This window comes from Micromys minutus, assembly GCF_963924665.1.
Source record: "Micromys minutus genome assembly, chromosome: 4".
NCBI classification, from domain to species: Eukaryota; Metazoa; Chordata; class Mammalia; order Rodentia; family Muridae; genus Micromys; species Micromys minutus.
In genome coordinates this window covers 65394850-65411071 of record NC_137973.1, presented here as the reverse complement: position 1 = coordinate 65411071, position 16222 = coordinate 65394850, and the positions used below count along the sequence as shown (strand labels likewise).

The 16222-nt window shown below is 39.6% G+C and overlaps 1 protein-coding gene across 1 annotated transcript in view; it reads left to right on the top strand.

The window, feature by feature from the left end:
* The window catches only part of ARHGEF38 (Rho guanine nucleotide exchange factor 38), a gene marked incomplete at both ends in the record, with an annotated part of 106005 nt that overhangs the window by 36865 nt on the left and 52918 nt on the right, over positions 1-16222 (top strand). Inside the window, one exon of the mRNA XM_080916465.1 lies at positions 13946-14069. Within this exon, the coding sequence (XP_080772591.1) occupies positions 13946-14069 (124 nt within the window). The remainder of the gene's footprint in view (positions 1-13945; positions 14070-16222) is intronic.

Sequence of the window (16222 nt, the reverse complement as noted above, 5' to 3'; positions counted from 1 at the left end):
AAGCCAAGATTTAACTACCCATTCTATGTGAAATCTAATACTTATCACATAATCTAGACAATTACCATCAATAATAAAGCCAGACTCTTGAAATCCCATGGTGCAATCTAAACAATAAGCAAACAAAGACACCAGAGGAAACCCGGGTGTGGTAGCTTACACCTGTCACTTTAGTGCTTAGGACACAGAGACAGGAGACTATGAACTTTAAGGATGATATCTGTGGCCATCATAAGCAGACCTGGGATACTCATGGTGCTGTCAGAAACACATACACACATGCGTGTGCACACATACACACACACACAGAGAGAGAGAGAGAGAGAGAGAGACTCCACATGTATACACATAAGTTTAAAATAAATACACAAAAAAAGTTTTAAAAGAAAGCCACAGCTGTAAGATATTAAATTTAAAAATGAAAAATTATACAAAGAGAATTTATTAGTACTCATATCTAGCCTGCCTCTCTCAAGTACTGAGACTAAGCCACAGGCTTCCCTTCCCTCCTTTCCCTGTCTCTCCAGGAGGGACATTTCAGTCTTGCCATCCTGAAAGACACAGAGCTTGCTGTCGCATTGCATTGAGCCTCTGTGGAAGATGAAAGTGATCCAGGATGTTTTAGTGCGCGAACCGTCTTTTCCTAGAGGGAGCTCCTTTATCTTTGCTTCTTCAGGAAGCTTCCTCTCAGAAATGAAAGGATCTTTTTTGGATCCCAGCATTGCAGGGCTTTGACAGAAACCATTTTTCTACAGTTTTGTTTATAAACATCCTCTAAGCTCCATTCAGGGTGAAAAATCTATAGTCTACTCAGATCCTGCTGGGCCAATGTTAGAGATAAAGAAACAAATTTCCCAACCCAGTGCAGATATTGGCATGCTCAGAACTCCAAGTCAGAGATGTGATATACAGATTTGCTTTAATGCCCAGGAACATCCCTTTCAGCCTGGGAAGATGGTCCTGTACTCATTGCTTCACGTCTTAGAATGCAGCCATTTCGATTGCTTTCATTTGTGAAGATAAGCATGAAATTCTACCGGCTATGATTATGTTAATAAGGACATAAACCTCCCAAATGAAAAACCTGTGAACTTACAGCAGGCTTACTTGGATGTAGATCAGTGTAAGACATGTGTGTCAGTTCAAGAGCCACAACTCTCAAATTCCAAATAATTACACTGGACTAGGAACAAGGAAACTTTACACATTCAGTTAAGCGTAAGAACAATAAGGAATATACCTCAATGGCAGAGCATTTGTCCGACATGAATATGGCCCCAAGTTCAGTCTCTAGTACAAAAAAAAAAAAAAAAAAAAAAAAGAAAAAAAAAAGAAACAAACAAAAATAGCAGGGGTTCAAATGGAAATACACACTAGAAAATACATTTTTAATGATGACTTTTAAGTCAGCACTTTGGGCACAGCCAAGGTTAATGACATCACGAATCAATGAATTCGTTCATTTTAAGTCATCAACAGATATCAAATTATATAAAATTCCGTTCCTAGGATGGAAAATATCCTTGAGGAGCAGTATTAGAGGTGATAGGTTTCTTTCATTTATGAGAAGCTATAAAGCAAGACAATGAGCATTAGGCACATTGGAGTTCAGAGAAGGGACAGATCCCTTTCAGCCTGACTCACTGGGCAGCATTTCGTGGAGAAGTGTAACTCTTTAGTTGAATATACAAACTACATGGTTAAGGCTTGTCAATATTCTATCAGGTCTAAAGCCTGCCACTGAACCCTGAATGGATATCCTGTGAGTAGGTGCCATGATCCTGCCCTAAGAGTCTACAAGAGGTCAAGAAAATGCCTCCTGAGCACATAGACCCACAAACGGCAATTGCCAACATATTTCATGATGACATTACAAATGATCATGACAGAAGGCAGTTTGTGATTCATTATGCTAATTAGTTATGCTGCAAACAATTGTTTCAGACATTAGCAGTGGAAATGCTTACTTCCCTGACCTATTTTCTTCACTCAACAGAAACCACAGCATGCTGCCCCTTATCTGTTCCTTTACTGATTGACCTTGTCTCTGAACGCTAGTGTAGTTCAGGGCTCAGATTTGATTTTCTTAGCCGATAGTTCTCCAGGTATATCTGACCTGGTTCTGTGGCTATAAGTCCCAGCTGTCTGCTGATGGTTGGTAAACCTCAGTCCTAATGCTGACCTGAAGTCCTGTTCTGTTTATCTGACCTCTTGCTTAAATCACTGCTTGGTGACTACAAGGCATATCAAATCCAACATGCACAGAACTCATTTCCTGGTTCCCTTTGGACACTATTCCCTTCTAGAGTTACATACATCCTCTGAAGTGTATGTGTTGGATGCTTAGTCCTCAGTGCAACAGTGCTGGAAAAAAAAAAAAAAAAAAAACCTAATTCATTGCCAGAGGCGCTACTCTCCTGGGTGAGATTAATGCTGTTATAAAGGGGGGCTATTTTTTAAAATAGTTTAAATATCTCTCACGCATTTTTTTCTTTTCTTTCACTTTCTTGCATGGGATGACACAGAATTGATATCCTTACCAGCTTATAATACATATATCTCTGTTCTTTATAAATTGCCCAGTTTCCAGTATTCACTTATAGCAATATATGCAGACCTTGAAGCCTATTTCATACCAGTAAGTTTCAGCACCTTTCATCTAGTTGCTTAGGCAACCCTCCCCCCAAACACATACACCAGAATATCACTACAAGCACTTTACTTTTCTGTTATTAGTCAAGAGATTCTGAAGTGGGTTTCTTCACTCCTCAAGCTTGACCTATCTCTGATCTGGTTTTCCTTCATTTTCTTGGATTTATCCTTTCTCTTCCATTGAGATTTCCTACAGAGCTCCCTCTTTCTGGTGCTCTGTCAGTCTTTCCAGTCTCAGTCTGTCCAATTCTGAACTCTCTCCCAGAACTCTGTTCTGAACTCTTTCCTTTGTCTATGCTCTGGTGGTCTGTGGGAATCTTGACTGCTGAGCTACATAGCTAGCTGAAAGAATTGCTGTCCAGATGCAACGGTGACTTGGCTGCGAGGATGACTTAGTCAAATACTGGGAATCCAGTTTCTCAGTGAGACATTTCTCACATACAAATCAGCGGTTTTGAGAAACCCAATGAAATAATAGCTAGTTTACCCAGGAAGGCTTTGTAATCTAGAAGGCAACTGTGCAAGTAAATGCCACAGTAATTAGAGAGTCACCCAAGCACAGCACTTGCCAGGGCTTCATGCCAACATCCTGTTTTCCCACGTTCTGTAAGCATTCTCCTCCCTCCGATTCTTCATCCTACACAAGAGGTAGTTCTTTCTGCTCAGAATATGTCCCCCAGGGGATCGCCTGATCAAGTCTGTATTTTTTACACTGTACTTATTTCAGCTGCAACCATTGGAGTTTCTGAGTAAATAACAGAGTGTGCTAGTGTGCCCATATATCTAGGCCTCATTATAAAAGTCAGGGCATGGGACTTCTTTAGGGAAGGGTGCAGGACCAAAGATCTGTGAAACCAAGTCAGATGACACCCAGTTGAATTGTAATAGTAATGGCCAGAAAAATGTCCAAATTTGACTCTACGTTTTTTACCAAATGGCTCCAAAGCACCAGACCATTCCTAGCATCAGATTTCAGAAGCATTTGGTTGAAAATAATTACTGTATTTTTCAAAAGCAATGTTATTCCCTTCTGTTGTGGTAAATATTAACAGGATGGCTTAACCTTTTATCGGCCCCTGTGGTCTTACTCTGCGGAAGCCGCTGCAGTCTGGAGCTGAGCACACAGACTCTGCTGCTTCTGTCCTGGGAGGATGCAACCCCAGCTTGTTCCTTTACTCCGCTGCCTGGCACAAACATGACTCCAAATCCAGGTAGCTTTCAAGCAGGTTTATATATTAAATTCTCAATTCACAAACTCTCTACAGAATAAGCTTACATCCAGTTGACAAAGATACAATCTGACCATCTATATGAGATATTTAAATGATCTATAGAAACCCTTAAAATATTCAATATTTTTACTTATTATTCAAACCTATCACCAATAGCAACCACCTGATATAGGTCCTCCTTCTCCAGCTCCATCTTGATTCCTCTTTGAATCCCCTTCCTCCTCCTCTTCCATTTTCCTAGCTTTTCCCCTGCATACCTCTTCACTGTTCAATCATTTATCACCTAACATCAGCCCATACGATTTCTTTGTGTTCTACAAATACTGTAGACTTGTTATTGCATGAATCTGGGGCTACGACATGACCTGGTTTTGATAATAAAATTATAAGCCTATACTAAAACTTCAGATCAGAGTTGTAATGACTGAACATTAAGAAAACCAATGTCAACTACTTGGTTTAAAAAAAGATTATTAGTTAGTTAGTTTGTTTGTTTGTGTCTGTGTATGAAAGTGCATATACATAGTGTGTGAGTTTGTGTACCCATATAGTCATGCAGAGTCCAGAGGAGAGTGTAGTGTCCTTCTCTGATGTTCTCTGCCTGTTTCTTTGAGTCAAGATTTTTTCCTGAATCTGGGATCATTGTGTGTGTGTGTGTGTGTGTGTGTGTGTGTGTGTGTGTGTGTGTGTGTGTGATGTTTAGCTAGACTAGAAGCCAAAAAGCCTATAAGGTCCTTCTGACTCTGCCCTCATTAGAACTGGTATTGCAGGTCTTCTGCAGACAGTAAGAGCATCATCATGTGTGTGCCAGGATCTGAACTCCAGTTCTGATGACTGTATAGCAAGTGCTCTAACTGCTGAACCATCTCTCCAGCTCCCCCAGAACTCAGTATAATCCCTGCAGATATTCATAACCCAAACTGAGTCATTATACTTCTGAAGTGTATCATAAAGTAATAACTATGGAGATGACCAAGGCCAGATGCCCAAGATCCACTTCTAGTAGTTAATGTAGTAACTTGACAAAGAACCCCACGTGTTCCCACACAATTCTCCCATTTACTAGTTTGAGGGAGGGACTGATGGTAGGAAACAATGCTTGTGTAAAGTTTGGAGATTTCTAATTGTACTATAAATTTAAATGCACACATGTAGCCAACCCACCCACACAGAGTTCTGAAGAATGTACCTAAAAATATCATTGTTTACTCTTTGGTGAATGGTGGGTGATCTTACTTTCCTTCCTTTATCTATGCATTCTTAATTATCTGCAAGGCCTATGAACAGCTGCGATGTGAATAACATATTGTTTCAAGAGTCGGTTTCTAGGCTTTTTCCCAGTCTTTGGTTTTAGTGTAACTGGTTGGAGTTTGTATGACACCTGAGAGTGCTTAGCTGCTCTATCTTATGATTCTTATGCTCTTGTTTGATTTTAAACTGAGTCACCCATTTCAAGTGTTTGTTATTAAACAGAAAAGTACAAATAGACACTTGCCAAGTGTAAACTAAGGAGGAGGCTTGGTTCTGTCTGTAATTTTCCCACATAATACAAACAGCCAAGCTAAGCGTCCTTGTTGCCTTTGTAGCTAGATCTAAGTAGGACATTATGAAATAGTCACTTAACATGATTGCTTGAAAAATCAAATCAGATTTTTTTCCTTAGCTACTTTTGATATTTGACTGTTTGCTACTCAGAGACCACTGAAATGATAAAAGAATATGAATGGGCTTCCACAAAAGTAAATTTTTATTGAATATTTTATGTATTTACATTTCAAATATTATCCCTTCACCCCTCTCCATTCCCCTTCCCTTTCCCCTGCTTCTATGAAGATGCTTCCACTCCCACCCACCCATTCCCACCTCATCACCCTGGCCTTCCCTTACACTGGGGAAATGAGCTGTCACAGGACCAAATCTCATCCTATTGATACCAGACAATGCCATTCTCTGCTATATAGGTAGCTGGAGCCATGAGTCCCTCCATGTGTACTCATTGGTTGGTGTTTTAGTCCCTGGGAGTTCGGGTTCCTGGGTGGTTAATATTGTTGTTCTTTCTATAGGGTTGCAAACCTGTTCAATTCCTTCATTCCTTTCTGTAGCTCCTCCATTGGAGTCCCCGTGCTCAGTCCGATAGTTAGCTACAAGCATCCTCATCTATGTCAGTAAAGCTCTGGCAGAACCTCTCAGGAGACATCCATATCTGTAGAAATTCAACTTAATTTAAATGACCAAATTTTAATCAAATAATTGTGTTCACACACCACACTATATTAGACTGAGTGGGGCATTAGAAAAACTCAGAAAGGCAAATATATTGAGATAAGTTAGTTTTGAAAGCAAGAAAAAAATCTAATAATTATACCCTCTAAAATTCATAATATATGCAATGAACTTCAACATAAATATATGTAGTGCCTTATATGTAAGTATTATATATATGTACAAGAACTTCAATATAATACAATCAAGAAAGCAATACAATCGAAGTCACAGATAAGCAAAGGAAATAACTAAGGGGACTTAAGACAAACCTACAAAACAAAGAACATCACCGTGACAAAGCAATCTGACAGAAGACTGAGATGCAAAGGATGTGACATAACTGACTTTCCAAAGAACTGTTTCAATGTCACAGCTCTATATTATACATCTATGTTAGTAAAATGCCATCAACAGTGGCTTAAGTAAGAGAACATGGCTTCTCAGAGTCCACAAGTTTGTTAGTGCAGAACTGAGGTATCAGTAGATTCCATCTCTGGTGATGGAACCTTTCCTAGACATCTGCCTTGTATCTGTAACTCTACGTGACTAAATAAAGTAGAAAAAATAAAGAGCCTCTCTCAGGTTTCTTTTTATAAACTTATTAATACTATCCACAAAAGCAACATTCCAATGACTGATCAATCTCACAAGGGCCTGGTACAGTTACTTTTTATTGCTATGATAAAACACCATGACTATGGAGTTGAGTGGATACAGAGGTACAGGAAACTCTGGGAAGAGTTAGAACAGGGGAAAAATATGGTTAATATATATTGTATAAAATTCTCAACATAAAAATGAAACAAAAAGTAAAACAAAGCATGCACTTATGCCATAGTTCATCGTGTTGAAATTTCAAAAACTAACTAAAACATCATGACCAAAAAAATGATTTATGAAGAAAGATTTTATTTATCTTTTGGTTCAAGAAGAAGAGTTCATAATATCAGGGGGGATATGCCAGAGTAGGAAGCTAAGATATTACATCTTCAACCCACAAACAGACAGCAGAGATAACTAGAGATGAGGTGAGGCTCTAAGCACCCACAGCCTGCTCTCCCTAGTAATGAACTTCCTCCAGCAGCTGCTTTGTAAGGGTCCCATGGCCTCGCCCAACAGAACCACTAGTAGGAGACCAGGTATCCCAATCCCTGGGCCTATAAGGGACATTTCTCATTTATCCAACCACAGGCCTCATCTCCTATTCCATTTACTTTGGATGTAAGATTTGAACATATAAATTGAGAAGGAGGAATGGTAAATGTTCAGATAGTAGCACACACACCTCATGATAACCTGATTGCCTGGTCAGCTAGGTAACATCCCCACCACAGCAAAGAGGTGGATGACCAGAGAATTCCAGCAGAACCAGATAGAGCTAAGGATCTAGGGTTCTCGTCACTCCCCTCCAATACAAAAGACAGGACAGAGAGATGGCAAACATTTAAATGGGTAGCATGTCATATGAGAACAAAACATTTTTGAGTAAATGCAAAAGCTTGAACCATGATGTAAGAGCAGAAAAATGAAGGAAAAAATTGCCATGTTCCTGTGTGGTACAAAGTAATTATTAGTTGCTATAATCTTTGAATTAATACAATTTTATTCATCTATTTTTATCTACTGAGTACTTTATATCTGGACATATAGATTATACACAGAGAGGTACAAAGCCAATGTTTAAAATTTTTTTCCTTTTTAATTGAAAAACAAGGCATTACATATATCTATGGTTGGAAACATGCTATCTTTATATTGTACATCATAATATATATGATAAACAGTGGTCTCTTAAACTTGTTCCTTCTATGTAAAACTTTATGACCTTGACAAACAACTCTCAAAGGCTAACCAGTCCCAGCCACTGCGATAATGTTACTCTCTATTCTGTAACCTTGGCATTGTTATACTTTCTAACTAAACCACCTGGCATTGTGCTACAACACACTTATTTCAGCTGTTGTAATACCCAACTTCATCCACATTGTCACAAATGACTGATCTCATATTTTATAGAATAAGTAGTATATACCACCAGACAAATACATACTATCATTTCTTTATCTATTTGTCCATCAGATAGACCTGCCGACTGGACACGTAGTTCTTGATTATTGTGAATGATACAGGGAACATGGCATTGTATCTGTTTGGCATTTTGATTTCAGTTCTTTTGGATATAATTTAGAAGTAAGGTTCTAGCTCATATAATCCACGCACAGTTTTCTGTAGTGGATAAATTAATTTGCTTTCCTACCAATAGTGGATGGGGCTTCCTTCTTTCCACATCCTCATCAATACTTGTATCTTTAGCCCCCTTATCCTATGACTGTCCTAACAGATGAGAATTGATATGTCTCTGGGGTTTTATTCTTCATTCTTTGTAATGATTTGGTAAGTTGAGCATTTTTTAAAATTATTTTATTGGATACTGTCTGTATTTACATTTCAAATGTTATCCTCCTCACTCCCATGCTCCCATCCCCCCTCCACTTCTTTCCATAAAGGTGCACCAACTCCCAACCACCCTCTCCTACCTCAGTGCCTTGGCATTCCCCTACACTGGGAAAATGCACCTTCACTGGAACAAAGGCCTCTTCTCCCTTTGATGCTAGACAATGTTATCCTCTGCTCCATATGCACTTGGAAGCATAGGCCTCTCCGTGTGTGCTCAGGGGTTGGTGTTTTAGTCCATGGGGGTTGTGGAGGGTTTGGTTGATTGATAATGTTGTTCTTCCTATGGGGTTGCAGACCCTTCCAACTCCTTTAGTCCTTTCTCTAGCACCTTCATTGGAGTCCCCATGATCAGTCCGATGGTTAGCTACAAGTTTCCTCAGTTATATCTGTATGACTCTGGAAGAGCCTCTGAGGAGACATCTATATCTGGTTTCTGCCAGTAAGCACTTCTTGGCATCAGCAATAGTGCTTGGGTTTGGTAGCTGCATATGGGGTGGATCCCCAGGTGAAGTGTCTCTGTAGATCTGTTCTTCAATCCCTGTTCCTCTATTTGACCTTGTACTTCCTCCTGTGAGTGTTTTGTTCTCCCTTCTAAGAAAAAACTGAGGCATCTGCCTTTTGGATATTATTTTTTCCTTTGGAGAAGTGTCTACTCTTTTGTTCATTTTTAACTAAGGCTCTACCTTTGAGCCTTTAATCTATTTCAAGTTGATTTTTGCAGAGTGATTAGTCAGTTTCTTAGCACAGTAATGAGGAGATTCTCTATCCTCCACTGCTTGTTGAAATCAATTGTACATAAATATAAGGTCTGTTTCTGGGCTTCCTGTTTTGTTTCTTGGGCTATGTGTCTAGATTTATGCCGGCACTACACTGGTTGGCTTACTAATATGTCATGCTATATTTAAAAAATCACTGAAAACTCTAAAATATTAAAACAAATCTGAAGATGGCAGAGTTAAATAGAAAGACAGAAGGTATTCCTTGGATAGAAAAATATTGCCCTTAAAGTGTCTATGCAGCACAAAGCAATATTTACCAAAACTCCAGAGATATTTTTCTCCAAAGTCAAAAAACAATGCTAAAATTTTTATGAAGCTATAAAATACCACAAGTATCCAAAATACCCTTAAATAAGCAAACAAAAAAATAGCAAACAGAGTTATCACACTATCTGGTTTGAAACCTAGTAATGATTTGGATGTGATGGGAACATTCTATCCCACCATGAACACGCCTGCAAAAAACAACACATTGAATTGGCCCTGTAAACAGTGACCTTTAATTTCTATGTTTTGAGTTACTATTTATTGATTTTTCTTAAAATAGTGTTTGCCTAAACTTTTTTCAAAAGTAAATTTTAATCCATTTAAAGTGGAATTTGATTTTAAGCTGTTAGAGCATTGCCCATTTTGAGTAAATGATTAATAAATGTATGTGGATGTTTCCATGAATTTATAACAGTAATCGCAAAACCATCTATCAGTTTTAAAAGCCGATTTGGACCAGATGTTTGTTTGTTCCTTGGCACAGCCGTGCCTGGATGTGAATTCATTTTACGATTCACAGAATCCCCAAGGGCCCGTGGTGATAGGATTGAAACCAGGCCAATTGATGTTTTAATCCTTTCTGTCCTTCAGGAAGAAATGGAATTAAAAACTGAGTTTCTGTTGTTCAGAATTTGTTGCACTGAGCTAAGATTATAGATAGAACATAGCATTAGATTCTTGCTAATGGATTTATAATCTAAATTAGATATACAGGATAAGTGACCTTGGCAGGTAAAGGTAGAAGTGACAACTTGGGGAAAGTCAGCAGAACCTGGAGGAGTTCAGAGATGGCCACATACTTGTGAGTGGCATTTGCTGACATTGATGAGGGTGGAGAACGGCAAAGTCATGGTGCTGGGTCTGCCTTAACCTCCACGTATGACTTTATGCTTGACTCTGTTGTCTTCAAGATGGGTCACACTTTACAGAGAAGATGGAGGGGTGGATGAAAGAAAAAAATTAAAACGCTTCAAGTTGACAAAGTCAAGATTGCACAGCACAATAAAATAACATGGGCAGTGTGTGAATCACATATAAACACTACCTGATAAAGCAGGTAAATGAGGAAGCTAAAGTGTGACAACTCCAAATAAATAGCAACCAGTACATTTACAGTAAGTCACAATTTATTTCACACATAGTAGTAAACCTTTAAGATAACTAGTACAGTAGGTCAATATAATTTTGACCAGTTGATAGTAATTATTGAATAATGTCATATATGTTAACTAACAACCGAGCCAAAAGCTGTCATGTTCTTCCACACGTTTTATATTATAATAAATGTACTTCTTACTATAGAAAGCAGTAACCCCAAACATTCCCAGAGTCTATGCAAAAGAACCACACGAATCTGTTCCTCTTGAATGATTAATGAAGGTATATTCTGGGAGACCCTGGGTTGAAGACCCTAAAAGCCAGTATTGATTACATTTGTGATGTAGTAATTAGTGAGGAAATGCAGATTATTTCTGAAGTATTTTTTCTCAGTGCTAGGAACCAAATTCAGGGCTTCACACACACTGAAGTAAGCACTTTTCCACTGAACTACAACCTCAGTTGTAAAAAAAATACATAAAAGTAGTTGGAGAAGCCGGCATTCTGGTACTTGTCCCCCACATTCTAAAGGTACAAGCAAACAGATCTCTGTGAGTTCAAGGGCAGCCTGGTCTACATAGGAGCCCCAGGATAGCCATGGCTATATTTAGAGAGACCCTGTCTCAAAACAAAACAAAGCAAAAGAAAGGAAGTTGGAGAAAGGCTCTGTAGTTTTAGATAGAAATAAGTGATTGCATGAATTTGATGACAATGATTCGGAGGTTGACCTTCTGGATTTCTTTTTAAGAAAATTATTAGTTGCTCCCAAATTGACTGATAGAAAGCCTTGGCCTAAATCTGGTGAGTTGAACAGCCATTAGTACAGAATTGGCTAAATAAGAGGGGGACAGGGGTCTCCTTCTAGCACGTGGCCTTTATTCAGGGCCTGAGGCACCATTAGAGGTGTTTTCTGGACAGTGCTGGTAACACAGACCGAAGAAATTCCCAGACCTGGTTGAAAGAAAAAAGTATAGCTGTGTGGCATAAGAAATACCCAGCACGGCCACGGCGTCTCGCAAAGTACAGTGCGAAGCCATTCTTCCAACTTCAGTGAGAGAATGTGTGACCAAAATAACACACAGACAATATGGAAATGAGACCGACGGAGATCCATAAGGAAAAGCACCGAGACCAACACAGGCTTTCTTCGCCCCGCTCTAATAGACTTCGATGACAAAATCTCCACTCTTCACCCGAAGAGTCCCATCAGCCCTCTCTCCGTCTCTTTCTCTTTCCCTCTGTCTTTTCTTCCTACATTTGTCTCTTCCCCAATCTTGTGTGTGTGTGTGTGTGTGTGTGTGTGTGTGTGTTGTGTGTGCACGTGCATGCACACGCACATTATTCATATAGTACAGGTGTGAATGAAAGTCAGAGGCAGGATGAGGGAAGTAGGTGTCTTCCTTGATTGCTTTTTACCCTTGTCTTTTTTTTTTTTCTTTAGACAAACTCTATATTAAAGCTGCTTTTAAGCAAGTCATGACCCCCTTTGGGAGTCAAATGACCAAAAGGGGTCACCTAAGACCATCAGAAAATACAGATATTTATAATTGGTAACAGTAGCAAAATAACAGTTATAATAATTTTATGGTTGGAGGCCAGCACAACATGAGGAACTGTTTTAAAGGGTTGCAGCGTTAGGAAGGCTGAAAACCACTGCTATAGCACAATCTAAACCTCATGGATGCTATCAGGTTACACTGGCTGGTCAGTGAGCTGGAGATCCTCCTGTTCCACGTTGGTGCTGGAATTGGAAGCATTCATCACCAGAGCTTGCTGTTTAAGGGGACTGATGCAGACGCCAGACTTCATGCTTTCAGATCAAGCATCTTACCCACTGAGCCATCTTCTGGGCCCCCAGTCTAACTCTTGCCTATGTCCATTGTTACTGACTCGCACCATTCAGGGCTTGGTGTCTCTCTCATCTGATCCTGATGACCTCTTTCAACACCTCTGCTCATTGCTGTTGGTGCTCCTCCCAGGCAAGTTAGCTGATCACCTGTCTACCCATCCATGATGTATATCGCACTAAACAGTGGACAAATGGCACTGATGTTCTTTGTCGTATACTAACCTCAGCTGATCCTTCTCCGATGTAGCTGTATCCTGAATATTCACAATTCAATTATAAAAGCTAGAATATTTTAAAGACCAAATCAGAGTGCATTTCTCAGCACACTCTGATTACTGAACATAATCGCCCCACCCCCTCTACAAATCATTCCCTAAGATAGGATTTCTCTTCTGTCAAATTTCTGAGGACATAGAAAGTAATCAGGAAATATTTAATGAAAGATGAATATGTAAATTTTTATGAGGAACATAAAGTATAAAATCACACTGACTTGAGAATAGGCATGAAATTATAAACATAACAAACTCATAATTAGTATATTTATATCAAAAAAGAGCAAAAAGATGCCCAGCAAATTTATTTGTTATTGCTTTTAGAACATCTGTTGTTTAAAACAGCTTTGAAATAGTTATTTTTGAAAGATATGGCCTGATTTCTACTGTGAAAGCAGTAAAATATTCTATTGTTATTTTTTTCTGTAATGTGTAAGTTATGGCACATGTTTTCAGGTACCCACAGAAGAAGTCAGTTCCCCTGAAGCTGGAGTTACAGGATGGCTCAGTGGGTAAAGCGCTTGATCTGAAAGCATGAAGGCTGGTATCTGCATCAGTCCCCTTAAACAGCAAATTTGTGATGAATGCTTCCAATTCCAGCACCAATGTGGAACAGGAGAATCTCCAGCTCACTGACCAGCCAGTGTAACCTGATAGCATCCATGACTTTCAGATTGTATTATGTGGGTGTTTGAGGTTTTCCAGATGAACAGCAAGTGCTCTCAACCACTGAGCCATCACTCCAGCCTAACAGGAAAGTACTCTAAATTGAGTGCTACGTGCTTACCTAGAGGGCAGTCGGCAAAAACACCACTGGATCTAAATCTTCCCATTTTGGTTTGAAGTACAGCTATACACAGAAGTCAGACGTTTCTGTTTTTGTTTAAGACAGAGCTATGACACACCACCACAACTGCTATGATTAAAATCTATACATTTAAGCTATACATTTAGAAGCCCTGGATGATCATGTTCATCGAGGAGGGTAAGGCAGGTCAAACTCCCACTGTTTAGCAGGAGGAAGCCCCTTCTCTTCCCATGTGCTCTCACTCCGTGTTTCTGCTTCTTCAGATCCATAGGCTGGACGTGGAGGACTTGTTTAGCAACATTGAATCTGTGCATCAGATTTCAGCCAAGTTACTGTCCCTGTTGGAAGAGGCCACAACAGATGTGGAACCGGCCATGCAAGTCATTGGTATGTTTACTCTCTTTTTGAGTTCTATAATGCAACAGGAAATAGCATTTCAATAACCCCCTGGTACTTTGGTTTTATGTCTCTGACTCACAAAGCTTCCCAGGAGATGCGTAGATGCTGAATCCATCTCAGGGCTCCCTGTAATCACACAGACTCTACATTCATCTCCAAATGGGTTAATAGTCATGTGCTAGGGTCCCTCAGTAGCACTGAGCAGACAGAACTTGCTTTTTAATTTTCACTCTCTCTGCTTTCCAGATGGTCTTTCGTTTTATTTTATAGCTAGTATTTCCTTGGTCCTTAAAGAATTAAGTGTTTTAATAGCTATCCCGAGTTTAGTCACAATGGATTTTTTTAACCTAAACGTATGAATTGACTGACTTTTAAATTGTAAATATTTTACATGAGAAGTATATGATCTCCAAAAAATTTAGACATCTGTTTTCAGTGTTTTCCACTTTACTCTTAATAACCATGTGTGTAAACATATATTTTTTGTTATGACAAGGTTTTTTAAAATGACCACAGAGAATATCTTATGAAAAGTATTCAACCTAAATTCTGTTCTCTCCATGTCTGCAGCATTGAAAATAAATTCTTGAAGGAAGTTTGTGTATCTGTACATAATGCTGTGGAGCCAAAGAATACTTTTTAGGTTATCATTTTGCAATTTTACATATATTCCATGTTATAAAAATACTAGAGTAATTGGGGATCTACAGGGCAAGGATGAAAGGATTGTTTCTATATTTCTCTAAGCCCACTGTCTCTCCTGCAAGTGACTATTGCTGTTAATCTCTATGGAATGTCTCTTTGAAGCATGTGAATGCTTGTGAGTGTGTGTGTGTGCACACACACAAACCCCACAAACACACACACACACACACACACACACCTAAACATACACAAACACACCCATAAACACACACAAACATACACACAAACACCAACACACCCATAAACACACACACACACAAACACACATACACTTTCTGTCTTTATTCAATCCTCTTTTTTTTAAATGGACATTAGAGCTATAGAAAGGGACAAAACTGTTCACATTTAGCATACCTGCAGGTCCAAAGTTTAGACAGCAAGCTCATCTCATAGAAAGGTGAATGAAAAGATTCAGTCAGGCTTAAATTCCATCTTTCCTCTGGACTCAACATTCGTAATAAACTGTGACAGTGTTTCCTTTCTTTGTAAGACCATGGAGGTTTTCACTTTAGTGGGGATCACTATTCATTGCTCCGCCATCCCATGAGTAGCAATAAACAGCATGATGAGAGAACTTTGATCCAGTGAAGGCTCCTTTTCCCAGTGTTGTCAAGGCACTGAGGTGGGAGAGGGAGCATCTTCATGGTGGCAATGGGAGGGGAGGTGGGATGGGATTGGCGGAAAGGGGATAACATTTGAAATATAAATACAGAGAATATCCAATTAAAAATTAAAATAAAGGGAAGATGTTGTTGGCACTGCTGGGCAGAGTGTGATGGAAAGACCATCTCTGACCTCCCAAAGCTCACAGTGAAATCACTCCTTAAAGCAAAGGTATGTCTGAGACGACACCAGAGTGCCTTTGCGATGCTGCAAACCATTCATGAGAACATTTTGGATAAAGGTCGAGGAAGGACTACAAGATATTGTGTAGGTATAAAGGCATCAGTAATATTTTTACAGGCATGTCACAGGTTGGACAAGAGATGCTTGAATTTTTTCATCCGTTTAGCATTAAAAGAACAGCAGGAATGTTTAGGACATGGAAAGGGATTAAGCCAGTCTGGAAGGTCATGTAAAGGAGGAGTGCAGGATACATCTGGGGCCGTGGAATAAGGACAGATAATCCTGGACACAAACTAGAAAACCACAGTAGTTCAGCCCTAATGCAGTCTCTTTCACGGTAAGCTGTGAGGCCTGGCCCTTCACTGAGCTAAGCAGTGTAGCACTCAGGGAACTGAAACAGCCTGTTTCCTTTCCTAGCCCTTGGGAGCACCACGTGCAGGGCACTGGCTGATTTGATGAGGACACCTGGCCCTGAGCACTGGCTGTAAGCAGCCCCTCATTGTTCTGGTGGCCCTGGAGGGCGTATTTGATGCTGCGAACCCTTCCATCATCACTGGGTGCAGCACCTAGCTGTGCCATGGCTTGTGCTG